Here is a 20,391-nt window from a genome sequence, read left to right on the forward strand (position 1 = left end):
TCGTGATATTGTTCCTGTGCGGATGATGCTACGATGTATCAACAACGGATGATGTAACGGGACGTGGAGAAAGAGGGAACGACTGGGCTGTTCGCGAAGCGGGGATGATACTGGGAACGGCGCGGAACCGCGTGCTGGCTGGTTTCGCTCCCCGGGACGAACGTTCGCTCCCTCGTGATAACGTCAGCTCTCGAGCATGTGTAGAAGGGAGCAGCACTCGACTTAGTTCGATACCGGACGCCGAGGCGTTCGGGCCGTCCGTAAGCGCTCGTGATTTTTCCACGGACTCGGCTCTCGCTGCTCCGCCACGGCACGCGTGCTTTGTTCGTCTCGCGTCGGGATAATCATCGTGTCTCGTGTAATACGTGACAACACGGGAACGTAACTTCGTCCTTTCGACGTTGTCCGCGATATGCGTATTTTTAAATTATCTTCGACGTCGCGCATCCCCTTCTGGTATATACGCAAGCAAAAGAAGAGGGAACGACTCTTCTGCTGCCGTTTCTCCTCGCGAATAATAAAACGGTAAGACGGGAACGTGTCCAACGTTGCCGTATCGGTCGTTTCTCGTACGTTGGCCAGTCGTCGAGCGAAGCGACCGAACGGTTGTATCTTTCGTTCGTAGAGTCAAATAGACTCCCCGTGGTCCTAATGGATGAGGCTATAACCGGAATACATCTTCGCAGATGGGAATTCGTCCGTTATTCTCGATGTTGTCACAGTCTTGTCTACATCGTATCGAACTAACTCGACTCGTACGATCGGCTCGTACAGTATGCGAATATTACCAGATTTACCGTTATCGATGTAACGGGGATCCGTTTGCCAGTTGTATCGGTCGGAGAATGTGCGATTGTACTTTTCGAACGGTTCCAATTTTTCATCGACCTCGTCGATTCCAGAAACAATGTCTTTTTTTCTACGAAAGGAAACGGGATTTCTATGGATGGTAATTTCATCGAAATTCGATACGAGCCCCGAACAGAAGGACGTGTTTATGCGTGCATTTTTTGCTCGTGTCAATGTGCCGGGTACATTTTGCGTCATAGGGTAGAGGGATTTGAATTCTTTTCGATTGCACGACATCCGAGAACGAGCTGCACCGTTGTTCCAGTCGCCACTGTTCGAACGAACGTACCGCGCGCGGTATTTTTTTTTTGTTTGTTTCAATGACAAATAACAATAGAAGGAATTTCCTGGTCGTTAAAACTATCGTAGATGTCGCGTCGATGATTAACGGTCGTTTCCATTCGTTAGACAGATTAGTCGACGAATTTGTTTCCGTTCTATTTCATGTGTTTGGAAAATAATGTCTCTTATCGATGATACTCGGTACAGCGTATTAAGGTTAGGTTTAACACTTTTAACGCACGTTGGTTGCGTAAATGTCGCGGTACGGGACACGAAAGTAGTACGACTCGTGTACTCGGTCGACTTGCGCGTAATTATAAATCGTCAGGATCGCAGGGTACGCCTAAGATCGTTCGAGGAAGATCGTTCGTTAAATATTTTTAGCGTCGGTAAATACTAAATGCGGTGGAAAATGTTTACAGCGCTTTAGTCTACCGTGATTAAGTTGAACACCTTTTTTTGCACGAAAACATCGTGCACGCTCTGATTACCACCGCTCGCCGCCTCATCTTGCAGCGTCCCATACTTCCGCGCGTGTCAGAATAATTTCCCATAAATAAAATCTCCCCCAGGCGGCGGCGGGAAATAAAATGGTTCTGTCGAAATTTATTCGACCAAATTGCTACCCCCTCAACGTTGAACCTGCGATTTCAACGAACTGCGAATTGTCGCGCGACGATGAACAATTGTCTCGTTTCGATTGTACGAATAAATTCCACATTCCCCCTTGAAAATACGAGGCGAGAGCATCGAGCGTATCGACGAAACGTTCAAGCGTTAAATTCGTTTATACGACGAACTGTACGATTTTTCTATCGTATATATGAAACTCAATCATCGCCACCGCCGTGTTTCTTTATTTATCCGCTACCGAAACTTACAATTTTCATACTCCACTCGATATCGTCGCGAAATTATTACCAACAGATCGGCGAGGTTCTCCCGATGAAAACGAGTCCAAACACGGCCCAATTCGGACCACTTTTCACCGAACGTAATTCCAAATTTTTGAAAAAATTTTCGAAAAACTTGCAACAGAAGTAACGCGATTGGGGTCGTGTTTGGGCTCGTTTTAATCGCCGGAATCTCGCCAATTCGACGACACGCGTCACGCGAGGATCTGACGAAAATTTTCCAAATGTTCACTTTCGTTCGTAAAATTCGAGATCGAGAAAAATCGATCCCGGGCTAAGTGGAAACGCTCCACGTATACCCAAGAGCGAGACTCCGGTTCGATATCTCGCAACCTTTCGTTTATCTTTCGAATCTCTTTTGGAAAGTGTCGACGCGCGTTTCCTTCCGTTCGCAGTCGATCGAACGTTTTTATCCGGAGAGAAGGAGAGTCGGAGGTACTTGCAAATCGGAACGGACGACGTACGGGTCCAGCGAGATTGTCCCATTGTTAAACGAACCGTGGATACACGCGGATGTACGGCAATCGATGCGCCTCCTTGATTTTCTCGAAATGGTGTACGGGGATCGGTCCCCGTGTTCGACGCGACACTTTACAAAAGACTATTTTATCGTATCGTAGCGAAGATACTGGGAAAAAGCGAGCACAGAGACAAATAGATACGGGTCAATAGGCTAGCCAAAGCTGCGGACGCGAGCGACCGTGCGAGCTAGGGACCGAGCGGAGGGATAGGGTTGGAGGCCCATGGCCGGGAACTCTTTCAGCCGCCGGCTCTGGTCGTGGATCTCGATCGTGATCCTGCCTGGATGTGTGCTTTTGTCGAGTATCGAGCGTGATCCGTGCGTTTCTTATTTATCCAACGTGACCGACGACTACTACGATCAACCCGAAACAGAAGTAACGGTGTTTCTGAGACAACATTGCGACAACAGTGAAACCAACGACACGGATATACAAGATTTCATCGATCGTACGGACTTCGACATATCGATCACCGTGATACCCACGTACCGTGAGTACCGTCTTCGTTCTTTTATCGCACAGAATGCGCCGTAACGTGTCGGTGCACTTACGGGGGAGCACCGCCTCTCCGGACCGAAAAATGGCCAATCTTTCGGATTTTTTTCCGACCATACCGAACGTCCTATATAAATGTTTCGTAGATATAGTAAAAGTACGTATCTTGAACTATATTTTGGAGAATTTTCACGCGAAAATGTTTCTTCGTATAGGAAATACGAGCTGTCTCATAACATGCTACTCGAACGATATAGTCTCATTGTGGAATGGATTTCTCCGGTACTAGTGGGCGGAATTGAATGAAATTGTAATTTATAGACAGTAGACGAACGTTGTTATTATTGCGCGAAAGGATTTTTGAAAATATTGATTGGTTTGAGAACGGTACGCTTTTTGAGAAATGCCAATTTTGTAGTGAAAGCTACAGGGATGAGAAAAAGTCGTACTTGCGACAATAGAGAAATTATAATTTGAAAAAAAAACGTTACATTTAAGGAAAATGTAAAATTGAATATTTTTGAAATCGGAAATGTGGTGCTCCCTCTCGAAACACCGTGTACAAAATTGGTCACTGTTGGAAAAGAAAAATTATTGTATAACCTGAGTCTGCGTACCCTAGGGAATCGGAAATAAATAAAGTTATTTGATCAACATACAGAAAGTTCAGAATATCCTACAAATCACCTAATTAATGCGTTGAAAATATCTGTGGTAGGTGAAAGCAACGGATCATGAAATAATCCCTGTACGAGAGGAACATATAGAAGAACTTACTTAACGATTAATACCCGAACACAATAGGCAGAGTTTTATTCGTATAATAAATAACGAATGAAAAAAATTCTGTACAATCATTTATTCTCAACGTTTATTCCATCGTCAGTTATTTAGATAAGAATGGTAATTTTTATCGAATAAACGGCGCATTAAAAGGTGTGTATCTTTTTTTACAACTTGACGAGATTGTTATATTTGGTCTACCAACTGTACAGATGCACCTCCATCGAGAAGTATTAAGATTAAAGACTCTTGTTAATTTATTATATTTATTAAAGGAGAATATTCCCCCCTTTGATATTTTACAAGGAAGTAGGTGTTACACGCAGACCTGTTGGAACTGTGAAGGGGTTAGGTCACCTCTGAATCGGTTTTTTTTTTTTTTTTTATTTAGAACGATAGTTCGAATCCTTAAAAATAATATGAAAAAGGTTACATCGAGAAACTCGTATGGTCGGAACAAATACGACGCCTACAGGAAGAACCGCGTTTTTCATTTCCTTTTTACGAAAAATGTCATGGTCGAATCACCGCTGAATCGAATTTTTTTTTATCTAATTGTAGTTCAAATCTTTAAAAATGATATAAGAAAAGTTTCATTGAAAAAATCTTACGATCGAAACAAATACGATGCTTATAGTAAGAATCGTATTTTTCGTCCCTTTCTTAAGAAAAATATCATGGTCGAATCACCTCTGAATTGAATTTTTTTTATCTAATTATAGTTCAAATCTTTAAAAATGATATAAAAATAGTTTCATTGAAAAAATCTAACGATCGAAAGAAATACATGTTGCCTACAAGTACAGCTATAGTAAGAACCGTATTTTTCATCTCTTTCTTAAAAAAAGTGTCATGGTCAAATCACCTCTGAATTGAATTTTTTTATCTAATTGTAGTTCAAATCTTTAAAAACGATATAAGAAAAGTTTCATTGAAAAAATCTAACGATCGAGACAAATATAATGCCTACAGTAAGAACCGTATTTTTCACCCCTTCTTTACGAAAAATATAAGATGTGTTTCAGTATTTACGAACATGGGTGTTCGTGTTCTGTAAAAATGTTTCTTTTCCAACGAGTACCAGTAATTTTCGAACGTCGTTCTTTCATCGACACGCGCCAAAGTCTCTCGAGATTAAGGAGTCGTATTTCCTCAGTGTCCTGCGAGGCAAAGACACGCGGTCTCGATGCTTTGCTCCACGTACTCGGGCAAAGACGAACGAAGGCTCTGGTAGCCGTTCTGGATTCCCCTATGTGCGAAGTTACCGCTAAACTCGCGCAAATCTGGAACATACCGTTATTTACGTGGACGTGTCCTTTGGTAAGCAGTTTAAATCCATGTACTACGGGAAGCTGGAAAGATGTCAGGAACTGTGAATCATATTAGATCGGACGTTTCATTGGGCGCTGGAATGCCCGCGACACTGCCCACAATCCCCTTACACATGGTGTTATACTATCCTTGCAACTCATTTGCATCAAAAAGCGAAATTGGTTACCAATGTTGGGTGTTCGGAAGTTCAGTTAAAAATTATCATCTTTGGAAATTATTATTTAGAAATTATTACCTTTAGAAATTATTATTTAGAAATTATTACCTATAGAAATTATTATTTAGAAATTATCATCTTTAGAAATTATCATCTTTAGAAATTATTATCTAGAAATTATCATCTTTAGAAATTATTATTTAGAAATTATCATCTTTAGAAATTATTACCTTTAGAAATTATTATTTAGAAATTATCATCTTTAGAAATTATTATTTAGAAATTACCACCTTTAGAAATTATTATCTACAAATTATTATTTAGAAATGACTACGTTTAGAAATTATTATTTTGAAATTACCACCTTTAGAAGTTATTATTTAGAAATTACCACCTTTAGAAGTTATTATTTAGAAATTATTATTTAGAAATTATAATTTTTAGAAATTATTATTTAGAAATTACCACCTTTAGAAAGTGTAATCTTTAGAAATTATTATTTAGAAATTACCACCTTTAGAAGTTCTTACCTATAAATTATTATTTAAAAATGACTACCATTAGAAATTATTATTTTGAAATTACCACCCTTAGAAGTTATTATCTACAAATTATTATTTAAAAATAACTACCTTTAGAAATTATTATTTTAAAATTACCACCTTTAAAAATTACTATTTAAAAATCATTACTTAGAAATCACCACCTTTGGAAATTAATATCCATAAATTATCACCTTTGGAAATTATCATTCAAAAACCACCACCTTTACAAATTACACGCATCGATAATCTAAATTTGTCTCGAACTAACCGCGACACGGATATTTGTTCGTTAATCGGCCGGTGTCATCCACGTTAGAGAATAAAATTTCTCTCGGAGTATTCCGCTTCCAGATGCAAATGGGTTAATCCGAGTGACATCTTTCCAGCTCCCCATAGTATACCCGGCATCCAAGACCGATCGTCGCGCGTTATACTCCCACCGACGTTGCTTGTTTCAGAAAGACCCAGAGGAGAGAGAATTTTCGTCGATCGTCAGATTGTCGCCGTCGTTGCCAACGATAGCGAAGGCCGTCACGGAGATGCTGATGCGGTTACAATGGAAGGCGGTGGTCCTGATAGGAACGGGTAAAATTCACCCTCGTAAAATATTCGTGATCGCGAACCGTACGAGCTCGACGATGCAATTTATCGCGTTGCAGATCGCGAACCGTGGCTGAGTCTCGACAGAGCGCTGCTGAGCGCTCTCAGAAACGTAGGAGCTGTGTTGAAGTTTTATGCGATACTACCCTATCGTGCACCCTCGGAAGAAATACGAAAAATTCTTCGACCCACGTACAATATCTCCCGCAGAGGTGAGTCAATTTACGAAGAACAGATTTAAACGATAAACGGATGGGGTTCTCTTCGTTTTTTTATGAGATTTTCTTGGAAGAGAACCTTTCGAGTCGTTTTAAAATTTTCCATGTACTGTTCGGAGTTGGAAAAATTACTCGTACGAGACTGAACGTGGCACTGTGCAACCAACGAAGAAAAATTTAGATGTGTAAATAGTGTTCCATAAATGATTGTAAGTGTAAATTGTTGCGTATACATGGTATTTCAAAATTCTCAAAGAATTGGTCGAAAGTTGTGTGTAAATATAATTAAAAGTAAATATTTGTTATATATCGAGGTAAAGTTTGAATTTGGGATCTCTAGTAGAGTTGGCAGATGTCTTGTCATCGTCACTGTAATTATTACACATTATTAAGTTTGTCGAAATTGGTGATAAGGGGGATGGTAACTTTGAAGTGGAATTTTTTTAAAAGTGGATCTGATATTGACGAATATTTCGAGGGATTTGAAGTATTGGGTGTGTACTACAATTTGCACTTGTTGTCTTCATAAAAGTGATTTCCAGATCTTGGCCTTCTTCTTGTAAGTACAGTAACGCTCGCTTAAATTTCAACTAACCATCGCCACCATTTCTCTACTACTCAATGCCCCGAGCTAAGCGTAATCTGATCCCATGAACAAAGACAGTGAATAGATATAGCAATGGTAAACGAGAAAGAAATCCTGCGCCAAACAGCGACGATCAAATGCTCGAGCGCTTCAAAGAAACGCTGCAAACGTTTAACGAATCGTCCGATTACGAACATTTGAATTTCCACAATTTTCACTCTATCTTCGTAAAAATTGTATCAACGGATCGGTGAAGTTCTCCCGATCAAAATGAGTCCAAACACGACGTAAATCGGACGAACTTGATTCCTAACCAATTTAAACAACCTGAATAGCAAAAATAGTAAAATAGTAAAATTTCACCGATTCACCCCGTGTTGGGGCTCATTTTAATCGGGAGAATCTCGCCGATCCATCTATACCATTACTACGAAGATAAAATGGAAAAAATTTTTAATGTAAAAAATATCCCAAAATGTATGTAACTCAAGTTTCTAACATTACAACACGTTGAAACGACCAGGAGGATACCTATCCGATAGTATTCGTTGTAACAGCTTTAATTATCGAAAGATAGTGTGAAAATTCCACGGGTCAAAAATGACCCGGTAGACCAATCAAGGTTAATTGTTTTCACGATTTGGATAAATCTTTCGATCGTGTTTCGTTCACAGTTACCGTGCTATGCCTGCCCACGTCCAACGACAACGACGACAATGACGACGATGACGACGATGATGTTCTAACATCTCGCGTCCTCGTCGAACTGGACAACGTGCATCAATTCTCGAGTTCCACGCGGAGTTCAATGATCGTTATCGTCCATACGAAAGACGACGGCCTGTTCCTGCCCAGAACAAATTCCACGATTTCTCATCCGGATGTCTGGTTGGAGAGTTTGACGTCTTCCAATGTTTCCGAATCGAACGTGTCCTACGAAGCTCGTTCGGCCGTGACTTTTGACGATCACGAGGGACGGACCGTGGAACAAGAAGGGGACGACGATGGTGAATTACGGAACGAAAGCGAGGGGAAAAGTTGGTATTTTCCGCCGAGGAATTTGAGCTCCGGTTTCCTAGAGAGACTGCTGGTCGTGACGCCCCTTGACCATAGGTAGGCGCAATTTATTTTTTCTTTTTCTTTTTTTTTTTCTTCTTCTTCTTCTCCGTCTGGTAACGTCGCGACAATAGCCGGTCGTACACGAGCCATTCTTTCCGCGAAAACAACTTTTTATTCGTTGTTACTCGTCGAGCGAAAATTAGAATGAAATACTTAGGGTGAGTCAGTGCGATAAACGGGAACCCGAAATATTTATGCCATTTATCCTTGTATCGAGAAACTACTCGAGATATTGTTTCGTTGTTCGTGAAAATATAGCGACAGGGGAAAAAAAATACTTTCAAGATCATTTCCTTTTTTTTCTTTTTTTAAACGATTTTCAAGGTATTTCTATTTTCACACGATTTCAAGACCGTCCTTTCTTTTATATGTGACTTCAAGATCATTACATATTTTTTTTTTTTTTTTTTAATGGAATTTCAAGGTCATTTTTTACTCAATTTCAGGGTCATTCTTTATTCAATTTCAAGGTCATCCTTTACTCGATTTCAAGATCCTTGTTTACTCAATTTCAAGGTAATGTTTTCATTAATGGAAACGTGTAGTTTTTATTAAAGTAACGTAACCCACGTCGACACGTAATCGTCGATCTAGAATTCTGTGACCTTGAAACGATCTTGGACCGGGAAATTTAAATTTAATTAAATGTTCTGGAGAAGTGTTCCGAAACGATGATAAATGACGAAGATATTTCGGAGTCCTGTTTCTCGTAATTCAACCTATATTTCACGAAGGTTGAATAAAAATTTAAGCAACAGATCGATGCAGAGCGATGTTCCGCTCACGTAATGATACAGTAGTTGGTCATACATTGGCATTCTTTCCACGAGAAGAGCGGATTCCATGCGAAGAGAACGCTAGTCGGTACAATACGAAAGAATTCGTATCGTTTTACCTACCATCACGATTATTCCAAGTCCCCTGTTAGTGGGAAGGGATTACGTTCCTCTCGTGTATTGAGAGAAATACTACCTTTAGAACAGAATAAACGGGACACTTGTCCTGCCACTTATTGTTGAATACTCCTACGTTTCGTAAAAAATAAACGAACGTAATTGTACTAATCGAAGCATCAAATTTTTCTTTACGTGCAACTGTATTACACTCGTAACAAATTTGAATTGATTGAAACAAACTTGGATCGAACAAATTAATTGAACAAAATTGAAAACTATGTGAACAGAATTAAAACATCTCGTAAAGTACAGTTTCCTGAAAAATATAGATTTTCAAAGTATATTTTACCCTATAGCAACCCATATCCGAGCCCTTACTTGCTACCACGTTTTACAAAAAATAAACAAATGTAATTGTACTCCAGTCGAGACATTCAATCTTCTTCGAAGTATTATACTTTCGCAACAATACCATCGTTACGGTAAATTTCAATGAGAAAGAATATCGACGATATTAAAATCTACCGTAATATATACTTTCCTGAGAAAATAGAAGTTCGTAAAGTACATTGTGCACCCGTGGAACTTTTTAATCAGATTAGATAAGGAATATCGGGCCAGCAATTTTTAATGGTCGATTCCAAGTTCTACGTAGCGACCATTATATTCTTTTTTCGTAACAAGAAAGAAAAAATTACGGGAAAATTTGCCAGTCGAACGCAACGATCGCTTCGTCTTCGAGAAGAGTAACTGCCCGGGCAGATGACGCGCTCGTCGCGCGTAGAGAACGTCAGTTGCTTGGTCTACTCGACGGGAGAGAACTCTCGAACGACTCGTGGCGCCGATTGTCGTCGAAAACCGTGACGATGAGTGAAACTATAGCGAAAAAAATAAGGAAAGCACTTCGTCCCTTTTTTGTGTCGCAGATACGACCCGGAGAAAATATACGAGGGTACGGAACGACCCTCGGTGCCGACGTTGTTGGATCGCTTGAACGAGACCCTGAACGTCTTAACATACGACAACTCGAGCATAAACGAGTTCAACAACAAAATGTACACGTACGTGTTGCTGGATCGACGTGTCGATTCATGGAGACCTATCATGATCGCCGTGGAACGACACAGGATGTTCCACGTACGGAAATTGTCCACGAACGCTGTGGCGTTTCGCGGGACGAACACCACCGACTTCTCCAAATGCAACACGGACAATGACGTTGACCCTGACATCGAATGCACGGGTAGAGACAGCCAAAAACCGAACTTTATAGGTGTAATTTGTCTTTCGTACTTTCAACGCGTGTTACAGAATGTTTCGTCAATTTTTTGACAAAATAGTTGAACAATTACGTTCGTTTGTCACCTTTCAGAGAGTTCTACAAGCGAAACAGCGTTTCGTATCGCACATATCGTGACCATCGTTTTGGGATCGCTGCTGCTGACCCTGTTCGCGATATTGATCGCGATTTTAATTAGGTAAGGAAAAAGCGATTTCTTGCAATTGGTGATTCTTTTCACGGATATTAATTCTAGTTGTGTAAGCGGATAATTAATCGCACGGATTTTTCTTTCACTTCGTTCGATCCAATTTCAATTCGTTCGTTTCGATAATTGAATGACCGAAGCTTGTGAAACTTATTTGGAAATTATACGAATTAATATTGTAATAAAAGTATCATATCGAAATTATAAAAAATCATTGATTCTGTGACACCAAGGAGTAGTGCAGAACTCGGAGAATGTATCACAAAAGTGTTCTGAGTCGTGATTTTTTTTTAAATTTGTCATATATTGTAATAGAATTTTTCTGGACTTGGACCACTTATAGTCATCGATACTAGTATCGAATAATTCCTACGTTAGAATACAATATTTTGTACAATGTAGACTTGAATCGACACCTATCGTTCCCCGTGTAATCGATTTGTTCCACCGTAGGAGGAAGCTGCTTAAGAAGAGAATGTCCAAAGGTCCGTACAAGATAATTCTAACCACGTCGGACTTCGTATTCCCTCAAGTGCCTCGAATAGATGCCAGGAGGGTAAATAGAATGCCTGGGGTTACAGTATTGAAAGAGGTGAAATGCCCTAACGTGTCATTTCGTAGGTGGACGAGGGTATCGAGACGATGTTGTGCTGTTGGTTACAACAATTGCAAGAGTTCGGTGGCCCGGAAGTGGAGAAACCGGATCTGCTTCAATTAGGAAGCGTGTCGTCTCTGAGGCCGTATCTACGAGCGAGTACTGGGAACCTAGCGCGTCATAATTTTTTTAAAGATCCTCGAGCCAGATACAACGTCAGTACACATAAAATAACGCGGTTAAGAGTTAACAATTTGAGTCGAGTAACCGTGTGACAACGATATGATAGGATTATTGGGGTTCGAGTAACGATACTCGAGTAGTACAAGATATTTTGAGTTCAGTTATTGGCACTCGAGTACTCGATATTCCATACTCGGATATACCAAGTTTATCGATAGCATTCGACTACTCGGATGTTCCAAGTTAATTCGTAACGTTTGAGTACTCAAGTATTCCAAGTTAATTCGTAGCGTTTGAGTAGTCAAGTATTCCAAGTTAATTCGTAGCATTCGAATAGTCAAGTATTCCAAATTAATTCGTAGCGTTTGAGTACTCAAGTATTCCAAGTTAATTCGTAGCGTTTGTGTACTCAAGTATTCCAAGTTAATTCGTAGCACTCGAGTACCCAAATATTCCAAGTTTATTCGTAGGACTCAGACATTCAGATATTCCAAGTTGATCCGCAGTATTCAAGTACTCAAATATTCCAAGTTTATACGTAATATTTGAGTACTTGAATATTCCAAATCAATTCACACTCGAGTACTCAAATATTTCAAATCGATTATTAGCACTCCACTACTCAAGTATTCCATATTAATTCGAATCACTCGAGTACCCAAATATTTCAAGTTTATTCGTAGTATTCGAATACCTACTGAGGAAATAATCGAACATCGAGTTACTCGAACAGTCTCCAATCGAAAGATCCACCGATGAGAACGCACGATGAAACGAACGACGATTTAACACCGGTATCTTGTTATTCCGTAGGGTGACTTGGTGCAGCTGAAGGAGTTGCCAACTCAAGGCACGTTCGAGTTGAAAAGCAAGGCCATGGACGTGCTGGTTACGGTAAGCTCTTCTCGTATCGCACTCTAATAAAAAAAAAGGACAGAGAAACTCTTATCCCAAAACGATTAATCACAGATCCACGGGCTACGTCACGAAAATCTGAACCCACTGATCGGGTGCTTGAACGAACCATCGAGACCGTGCCTCGTTTACGAGTACTGCTCGAGAGGATCACTGGAAGACGTTTTGATGCAGGACGAGATCAAGCTCGACTGGTCCTTCAGATTATCCTTACTCACAGATCTCGTACGGGTAAGTATGTATGTAAAACACGTTTCACGCAGTAGCAGCGTATTTTCTTCGTTCTTTCGTTCACCATGATCTTCGTTCCTTTGTACTGTCCGCTGTAAAAGGGTATGAGGTACATTCACGGTACACCGGCACGTGTCCACGGCTACCTCACGTCACGGAACTGCGTCATCGATGCACGCTGGGTGCTCAAGGTGACGGATTACGGGCTACCAGCCTTCTACGAAGCTCAGAATATCGTCTCGCCAACGAAAACGGCTCGAGGTACCGCGAACGAATTCATTTGACAGTTGGAAATTGTAACTATAGAACGATCTTGCCCTCAGATCTTCTGTGGACGGCTCCGGAACTCTTGAGGCATCCGAATCTGCGAAAGAAGGGCACCCAAGCGGGAGACGTTTACAGTTTTGGTATCATTATGCAGGAAGTGGTGGTCCGTGGCGAACCGTTTTGTATGCTTGCCTTGTCACCAGAGGGTGAGAGATACGAACTCTCTAAAATAAAAGATTCAAAGAGTTCTAGAGTTAACGAATACAGTGGAACGACCGATTATTATGACATTTTATTAGTATAGGACCGATTATTAGTATATTTGGTTCTTCCAGATCGATTACTACACCGATTGATTCGAATAATCGATGTTTCACTGTATTCTTTTATCCAACGATGCTTTATAAATTTGTAACGAACTCGAACCTCCTCGTAGACATCATCGAGAAAGTGATGAAGCCGCCGCCATTGATCAGACCGTCCGTAAGTAAAGGAGCTGCGCCACCGGAAGCGATAAACATCATGCGCCAATGTTGGGCCGAAGCAGCTGACATGAGGCCCGATTTCGACGACGTCCATGATCTTTTTAAGAAACTTAATCACGGAAGGTAAAATAATATCGAAGATAAAAGTTTTCTCGTTCGTCGTCTTAAAAAGGAATTCAACTCTTTGGTTTCTTCTCGTATGCTATACTTCTCTATTTTAATCTCTTATTTACTCGTATCAACTTACGATTACCATCAGAGGGGTATTTTTTTTATAACCTTAATTCTTCACCATTTACTTTGACCCAACTTTCTCTATACATATTCGTTGGTAAATCTTCAACATTCACAACTTTCATGTTCCCCTTGTACTTTTCCACTTTTTCCTTTTCTACTTTGTACATCTTTCAATTTTATTATCCTGTAATTATTCAATTTTATTATCTTGTAATTAATCTTATTTTCTTCGTACGTCTCTCTGTACCATCTTGGATTAAGTATCTCATTGGGATTTATTTTTATCCGTAGAAAAGTCAATTTCGTGGACACGATGTTCCAAATGTTAGAGAAGTATTCGAATAACCTGGAGGAATTGATACGCGAGCGCACGGAGCAATTGGACATGGAGAAGAAGAAAACGGAACAACTGTTAAATCGAATGTTACCAAGGTGGATAAGAATTTTTCCAGCATTGACTGAAACATCGAATAAGGTGGTTTGAATAAAGAGACTAATATTTAACGTACTCGACTTTTAGCTCGGTCGCTGAGAAATTAAAGTTGGGGATGCCCGTCGATCCAGAAGAGTTTCGCGAAGTGACGATCTACTTTTCGGACATCGTTGGCTTCACGAGCATTTCAGCCCACTCGACACCGTTCCAGGTAGTCGATCTTCTAAACGACCTGTACACGTGCTTCGACGCGACAATCAACGCGTACACCGTGTATAAGGTAACAAACAATATAGGTTACTTGTCATTAATATAAATTAAAACTTCTTAACCGAACTACGGATTTAATGAATTTATAGCTTGTACGATTATTGAGAAAGCATACGAAACCTATGTAAATATTTCGTAATTTAATATAATAATATTAATATTTTAATTTTACACAAGAGAAGAACATACTCTGCGCACGTCACGAATGCATAAAATACACAATCTTGTCGTTTTAAATGTTTGAATAAAACTGAAAAATATATGTAGAATAAATATTTCATAAATTAATACAGTAATGTTACTATTTTTGATTTTTCACAAGTGTATATATGTATTCTGTGTACGTTACAAATGCATAAAATTCCCAGTTCAGTCATTTTAAATGTTATACATATTTAACGAACATTGAACAAAGTCGAGAAACATTAACTTTACGAATATTGCAGGTAGAAACTATAGGAGACGCTTACATGGTCGTCGGTGGCTGTCCAGTAAGAATACCAGACCATGCCTCGCAAATAGCCACAATGGCGCTCGATCTGCTACACCAAAGTGGAAAGTTCAAGTTGAGACACCTGCCGAAGACTCAGCTGAAACTTCGGATTGGCCTTCATACCGGTTAAGTATAGTAGTAATCGACAATAGAATGCCTCGTAATCTCAATATCAACATTCGTTACCGTAGAAAAATTTCTTTGTATTTCCTCGGTACTCCAACTACTGTATTTTATTGGAACGCGGAAAAAAGTTTCAATTTCGCAGAAAATATAATTTAGGATCGCCCAAAGGGAATAGAAGTAAAGCAGACAAAGAAAGAAAGATATTCGAATTATTCGCAGTGAATTTATTTTATAAATAAATTAGTAATAGTACAAGTTTTATACATTCTTACATGAGTTAGAAAACTTTTCAATATCGTAATACAATATTCTAATACGATTCGCAGTCAATTAGCTCTACTTGATCGTATATAAAAAAACAAATAAAAATTTTTTTTTTTTGAAAATAATCGCCGATCCAATCAGTTGTTCGACGTTTTGTGTCTTCTTTGTGCTTGTAGGTCCATGTTGCGCTGGTGTGGTTGGTTTAACGATGCCCAGGTACTGTCTGTTCGGCGACACAGTTAACACAGCATCGAGAATGGAATCGACAGGCGCACCATGGCGGATACATTTGAGCCAAGCGACAAGGGATCGACTGTATCAGGTTGGCGGATATCGAATCGAGTATCGAGGATCGACAGAAGTTAAAGGCAAAGGAAAGATGCCTACTTACTGGTTGCTTGGGAAACAAGGATTCGACAAGGACCTGCCGAAGCCTCCTCCAATCGGGTAAGCCTTTACATCGGTTCGTTCCTCCTTTCAGCTGCGACCCGTACATTCGACGAGGAGTCTCCAGATGTAACTTATACTTTAACAAGCTTTTACGCATTAACCGTTTAATGACAATCTTTTTCGCTGAAACACTCCCATTGAACGAGATATCGCACAGAAAATATTCACATTACGCCTAAAACCGGTTTCTGGCAATGATTTCTGGAAAAAAGATCTTTTACTTACAGCGCGATATCTATTGGGTTGTTCGGAAAGTCATTTCGTTTTTTTTTTTTTTTGGTGAAAATGAAACACGATTCTTTTTAGAGTATATAAACATGATACTAAATTATATATTCTTCATTTTGGAAAACGAAACGACTTTCCGAACAACCTAATATAATTTCCTAATAAACTTATTTTATTTAAACCCTGACAAACTACAAGTTTAGAGTAAACGTACCGAGATTTATAGCGAGCGACTGTAGTCGCCCATCGTGCGTATGCAAGTGACGTCTCGTGAAGAGCGACTGCGGTCGTCAGTTGTATACGAGTGACAGTTTGTAGAGAAGGTCTATAGTCGGCCGTCGTAGCGAAAGATTAATGGTTTTTAAAATACTAAAACTAATCATATATAATTTTAGAAGTAGACGATTAATAGTTCAGAAGATTTTTAACTTTAAATATCTCCTAAACTATTAACCGTCCACGCACAAACCTATGTACTATTGGTTTTAGTATTTTAAGCACTATTAATTTGCAAAAGCACGTTGAAAAACGAGAATTACACCCTGCGACCTCTTCTTACAAATAATAGAATGAAGTTTCTACACGTTTAATATTTCCGTGACGATAACTTTCTCGTTCTTTCCCTTTGGGTTTTACACAACAATTCTTCTTTCCTTCGTGCGTTCAAACATCGTAAGAAAACTATTGCTAAGGTCTCCGCATCTGCGTATATGTACTTTGATTTGGTAGATCTTCATTCGAGCTGTTTGCTTTTCAGATTTTTAATGCTTTTATCTGTTGCCATACTGCCGCCATCTTCAGGGAGAACCATGGGTAAGTCGATCGTGAGAAAAATCAGCAGTTACAAAATATCGATTTAAGAATAATAACGTGCCGGTTTCGAAAGAAAAATATAGTTTCTCTAGTCTCGTCATTGAACATGGATAAAATTCTTACGCGGATAAAAATTCTCAACGAAACAAAACACTATACAATAAAATGGTATAAGTATCAGGTTGCTTCTACGTCATCTACAAGATATCTGTTCGATCTCGATAGAATGGAATATCTCACGAAGAACCAAAGGTATAAAAAATCTACTCTTAATCAAATTATTTACGGAGGTGATGCTACGTAAATAATTGTTCCAACCCTCTCAATACCAAACAACATTCGTGAGAACATTTTTACCCCGATACCATCGGTTGTTGAGAGATTCCACCGAGTGTCGAGATAAAACACACTGTACATGATTGTACTGTACTGATTAAAATTTTGCCCGTCTTTGTCGCGAGCAAATCAATACCGTGGTTAAAAATTTTAATGATTTTCAATTTCCACGCGAAAGGCTGAACGAGAGTCTGATCCTGGACAACTTAACAAGCACGGAGACCATCGTATCACCGGATGATGAGTCCCCTAACAAGGACCTGCCTCTTGACAAAACCCGGATGGAGAACAGAATGGAGAACAGAATGGAGGAGAATCATAAAAATCACAACGGAGGTGCAGACGTTGATACATCTGAGGCACGTGTCGATGAGAATCCAGAGGAAGCTAAAGTCTCGGTACCGGTGCAAGATGAGAAAACTCTCGGTCCAAGTTGCTCTCCAAAGGTGTTGACCGACATTGGGAAGACTGCATCGTCGAAAGACGGTGGTAATGGAAAAGGAAACGATTCCAACGCGAAGAGCACTTCTGGCGAGACTCAAGCGTCTCTAGGTGCTTCCACTGTGTACTCAGCCGAGACAGCTTTCCTCGGTGCGTCGAACACTTCTCTGTCATCGATTTCAAGCTCAGCTGCGACCTCCTACAGACCGGGACCTACCAGACACCGAAGGATAGGTGGTTACATCGACGAGAACGATTTGAGCACACCTTACAATTATTACAGATGTCTTTCGCCGAACGAACACTACGGCAAGTGTCTCTGTGCCTCTTACATTGCACTTGGTGTCTCCTGTTCGTCTGGAACTTAAAGGGATACTGGTTACATTTAAAAGAAACTCTTATAGCATAGGAGTTACCATTAAACATAGGGTGACACACAGTTGCACTTAGTGTCTCCTGTTTGCCTGGAGCTTAAAGGGATACTGGTTACATTTGAAAGAAACTCTTATAGCATAGGAGTTACCATTAAACGTAGGGTGACACACAGTTGCACTTAGTGTCTCCTGTTTACCTGGAGCTTAAAAGGATACTGGTTACGTTTGAAAGAAACTCTTATAGCATAGGAATTAGCATTAAATGTAGGGTGAAGTACAGTTTCGCGAATTTGTCTCGTAGTATTTTTATTTATTTTCTTTCTGACAGTATGTGTCTCTGATCAGATAGATAAATATGTGTATTAAAATATTTACTCCCCTTTTTCTTTTCTTTTTTTTTTTTTTTATTCGTGGGGGAAGTATAATAGAACGCACAAACAACGAATTTTCTCTTCTACCGTTTCCGTTTCAGGAAGGGGCACAGGCTACCGTTTCCTGAAGAGGCAATTCAGCCTGGATCGTCCCGACGACGCCGTGTGCATCAATTTCAACGAGCAGAATAATCATCGTCAGCAACAGCAGCCACAGACTCTGAAAACGACTGCGCGGCTCTACAAGCAGAACAGCGCAGGCGCGGCGAACGACTTGGAACGCATCGAGGAAGTGCCCTCGACGCCAACGCCGCTTCTTCAGCACTACAGACAAGCAGCGTCGGTCTCGTTATCCGTCGAGTCGCTGACCCTTCGTTGAACGAACATTTCTCGAAAATTTTCTCCGACGAGTACTCTGCGTGACAATTTCGCACGAACACGACAATCGCCGCACGATGATCAATCGACAGTAAAATGAATGTCACGTGACCCGTGATCACGACACCTAGCGGAATAATGGCGGAGTACAGGGAAAAGAGGAATTATACGCTCCCGTTATCGCGGATGACAATCTCTATTACGTACAAAACGTTCATGCATACGTATTTATTCTCGTTTCTTTTTTGAAAAATCGAACGAACTATTGTACATTCCTCCCGAATGACACAGCGCGAGATCATCGTATATATACATATATATATATTTTTTTGTCGGAATTCCTTCCGGTGGAAGGGCGGGTACAAAGTGGTTTTTTGGATCTATATCGTTTTGAAACCGATGAATCGTCTATTGTATTTATTGGATAACGATCCATCGTATTTTTGTGCGGCCACGTCTCTTGTAAGGTATCCTTTCAGCGAAACTGATAACGATTTTGGTAGCGAGATTGACAGCGATTCAAATTTCTTCGTTCTCCTCCCGTGTACGTTAAAAGCAACACCGATCGAACAAACGGAGAATGTTTTAACAATGTTCGTTACACGCACGAGGGAATATTTAATTTTCATCGAAGTCACAGACTTTTGTCCGTTGTTATCGTCGGTATCTCTTCGTTATCGCTTCCAAATCGTCGACAATAACTCGAGCTCTTAACGCATAGGAGTGTAGTTTGTTCCGTATGTTTCATTTTCATTTCTCTTTTTTTTTCCGTCTCGTCTCTTCGTACAATTATCACGAGACTCGATTACACGGTTTTCCTCGAATATGATACATCTCGAGACTAACAATAAGTAGATTAGCGAATCGAAGTGCATTTAATGCGCCAAATGAAATTATACGTTCGAATTGTACGCGCAATTCGGTGAACGGGGGAAAAGACACGTGCGAACATGTCTCGCGTGATTACGCAATAATCTGTGTGTTAGATGTATAAATAAGTGTACATAGGGTATAAATTATGGACGATTTCGACGGGACGAGGAGGACTCGCGGGCGAGAAGTTTATCGAGGGTTTCTCGAAGTGTTTCTCTTTTAAGAATTTTACCAATACTAATTTTTTTGTCAACGAAAGACGACAAAATGACCGACTTGTTTCGAGACGCGACTGAGAGGAGAAACGAATCGTGATCGGTAATAAAACATAACGTACAAGTATTCAATTAAGATCGTAACTTTATGAATGTCAATAAAGACAAACAAACCACGTGTCCACGGTTTCTTTTCCGAAGAACGATGTATTATTGAATGGATATTATTACGACGCGTCGACCGTAATGTTAAGCCGTTAAGAAGTAAAATTTTATCGATTGAAAGCCGAAACGAATACTTTTATCTTCCACGAAATTATTTCCTCGCATTCCGATTTATTTTAATGATTTATTCAACTCCCAGTGTCTCTTTCAGGATGTCTCAACTGATGCACGCTTTGGATAAAATTACATTTAGATTTGTCTTTTTTTTTAAATTATAATTACTCAAGATGCTCACAAATTTCCGTTTATATCTAATAACGATTTAAAATTTATTTCATATTTTGAAAGTTGCCCATAGTTACGTTGAAATTCAGCACAAACTTATTTGTTTCTCTTTTCCAAAGTATTATTATCACTGAGTGACAACGTTCTAGAAAGTTGCCGAGATAATAATAACAATAACA

At 39.9% G+C, this 20,391-nt stretch overlaps 1 protein-coding gene across 6 annotated transcripts; it reads left to right on the forward strand.

The window, feature by feature from the left end:
• Positions 1-250: 250 nt before the first annotated feature.
• Positions 251-20,311, forward strand: LOC143148224 (retinal guanylyl cyclase 2). 6 transcript variants are annotated; one of them, XM_076314329.1, is made up of 22 exons: positions 251-525; positions 2,441-3,056; positions 5,001-5,164; positions 6,337-6,463; positions 6,538-6,690; positions 7,957-8,395; positions 10,224-10,570; positions 10,670-10,775; positions 11,238-11,340; positions 11,406-11,594; positions 12,376-12,456; positions 12,532-12,708; positions 12,810-12,969; positions 13,032-13,181; positions 13,412-13,583; positions 13,989-14,129; positions 14,218-14,410; positions 14,847-15,018; positions 15,460-15,730; positions 16,763-16,774; positions 17,289-17,864; positions 18,402-20,311. In XM_076314329.1, the coding sequence occupies exons 2-22, from the start codon at positions 2,789-2,791 to the stop codon at positions 18,673-18,675; spliced, it is 4,275 nt and encodes a 1,424-aa protein (XP_076170444.1). In that variant the 5' UTR covers positions 251-525; positions 2,441-2,788; the 3' UTR covers positions 18,676-20,311. The 6 variants fall into 6 exon arrangements, with proteins under 6 accessions (XP_076170444.1, XP_076170434.1, XP_076170462.1 ...); XM_076314319.1 differs by having other exon boundaries at positions 2,666-3,056; XM_076314347.1 differs by having other exon boundaries at positions 2,671-3,056.
• The last annotated feature ends 80 nt before the right edge of the window (positions 20,312-20,391 follow it).

This window comes from Ptiloglossa arizonensis, chromosome 1, assembly GCF_051014685.1.
Source record: "Ptiloglossa arizonensis isolate GNS036 chromosome 1, iyPtiAriz1_principal, whole genome shotgun sequence".
Taxonomy (NCBI): domain Eukaryota; kingdom Metazoa; phylum Arthropoda; class Insecta; order Hymenoptera; family Colletidae; genus Ptiloglossa; species Ptiloglossa arizonensis.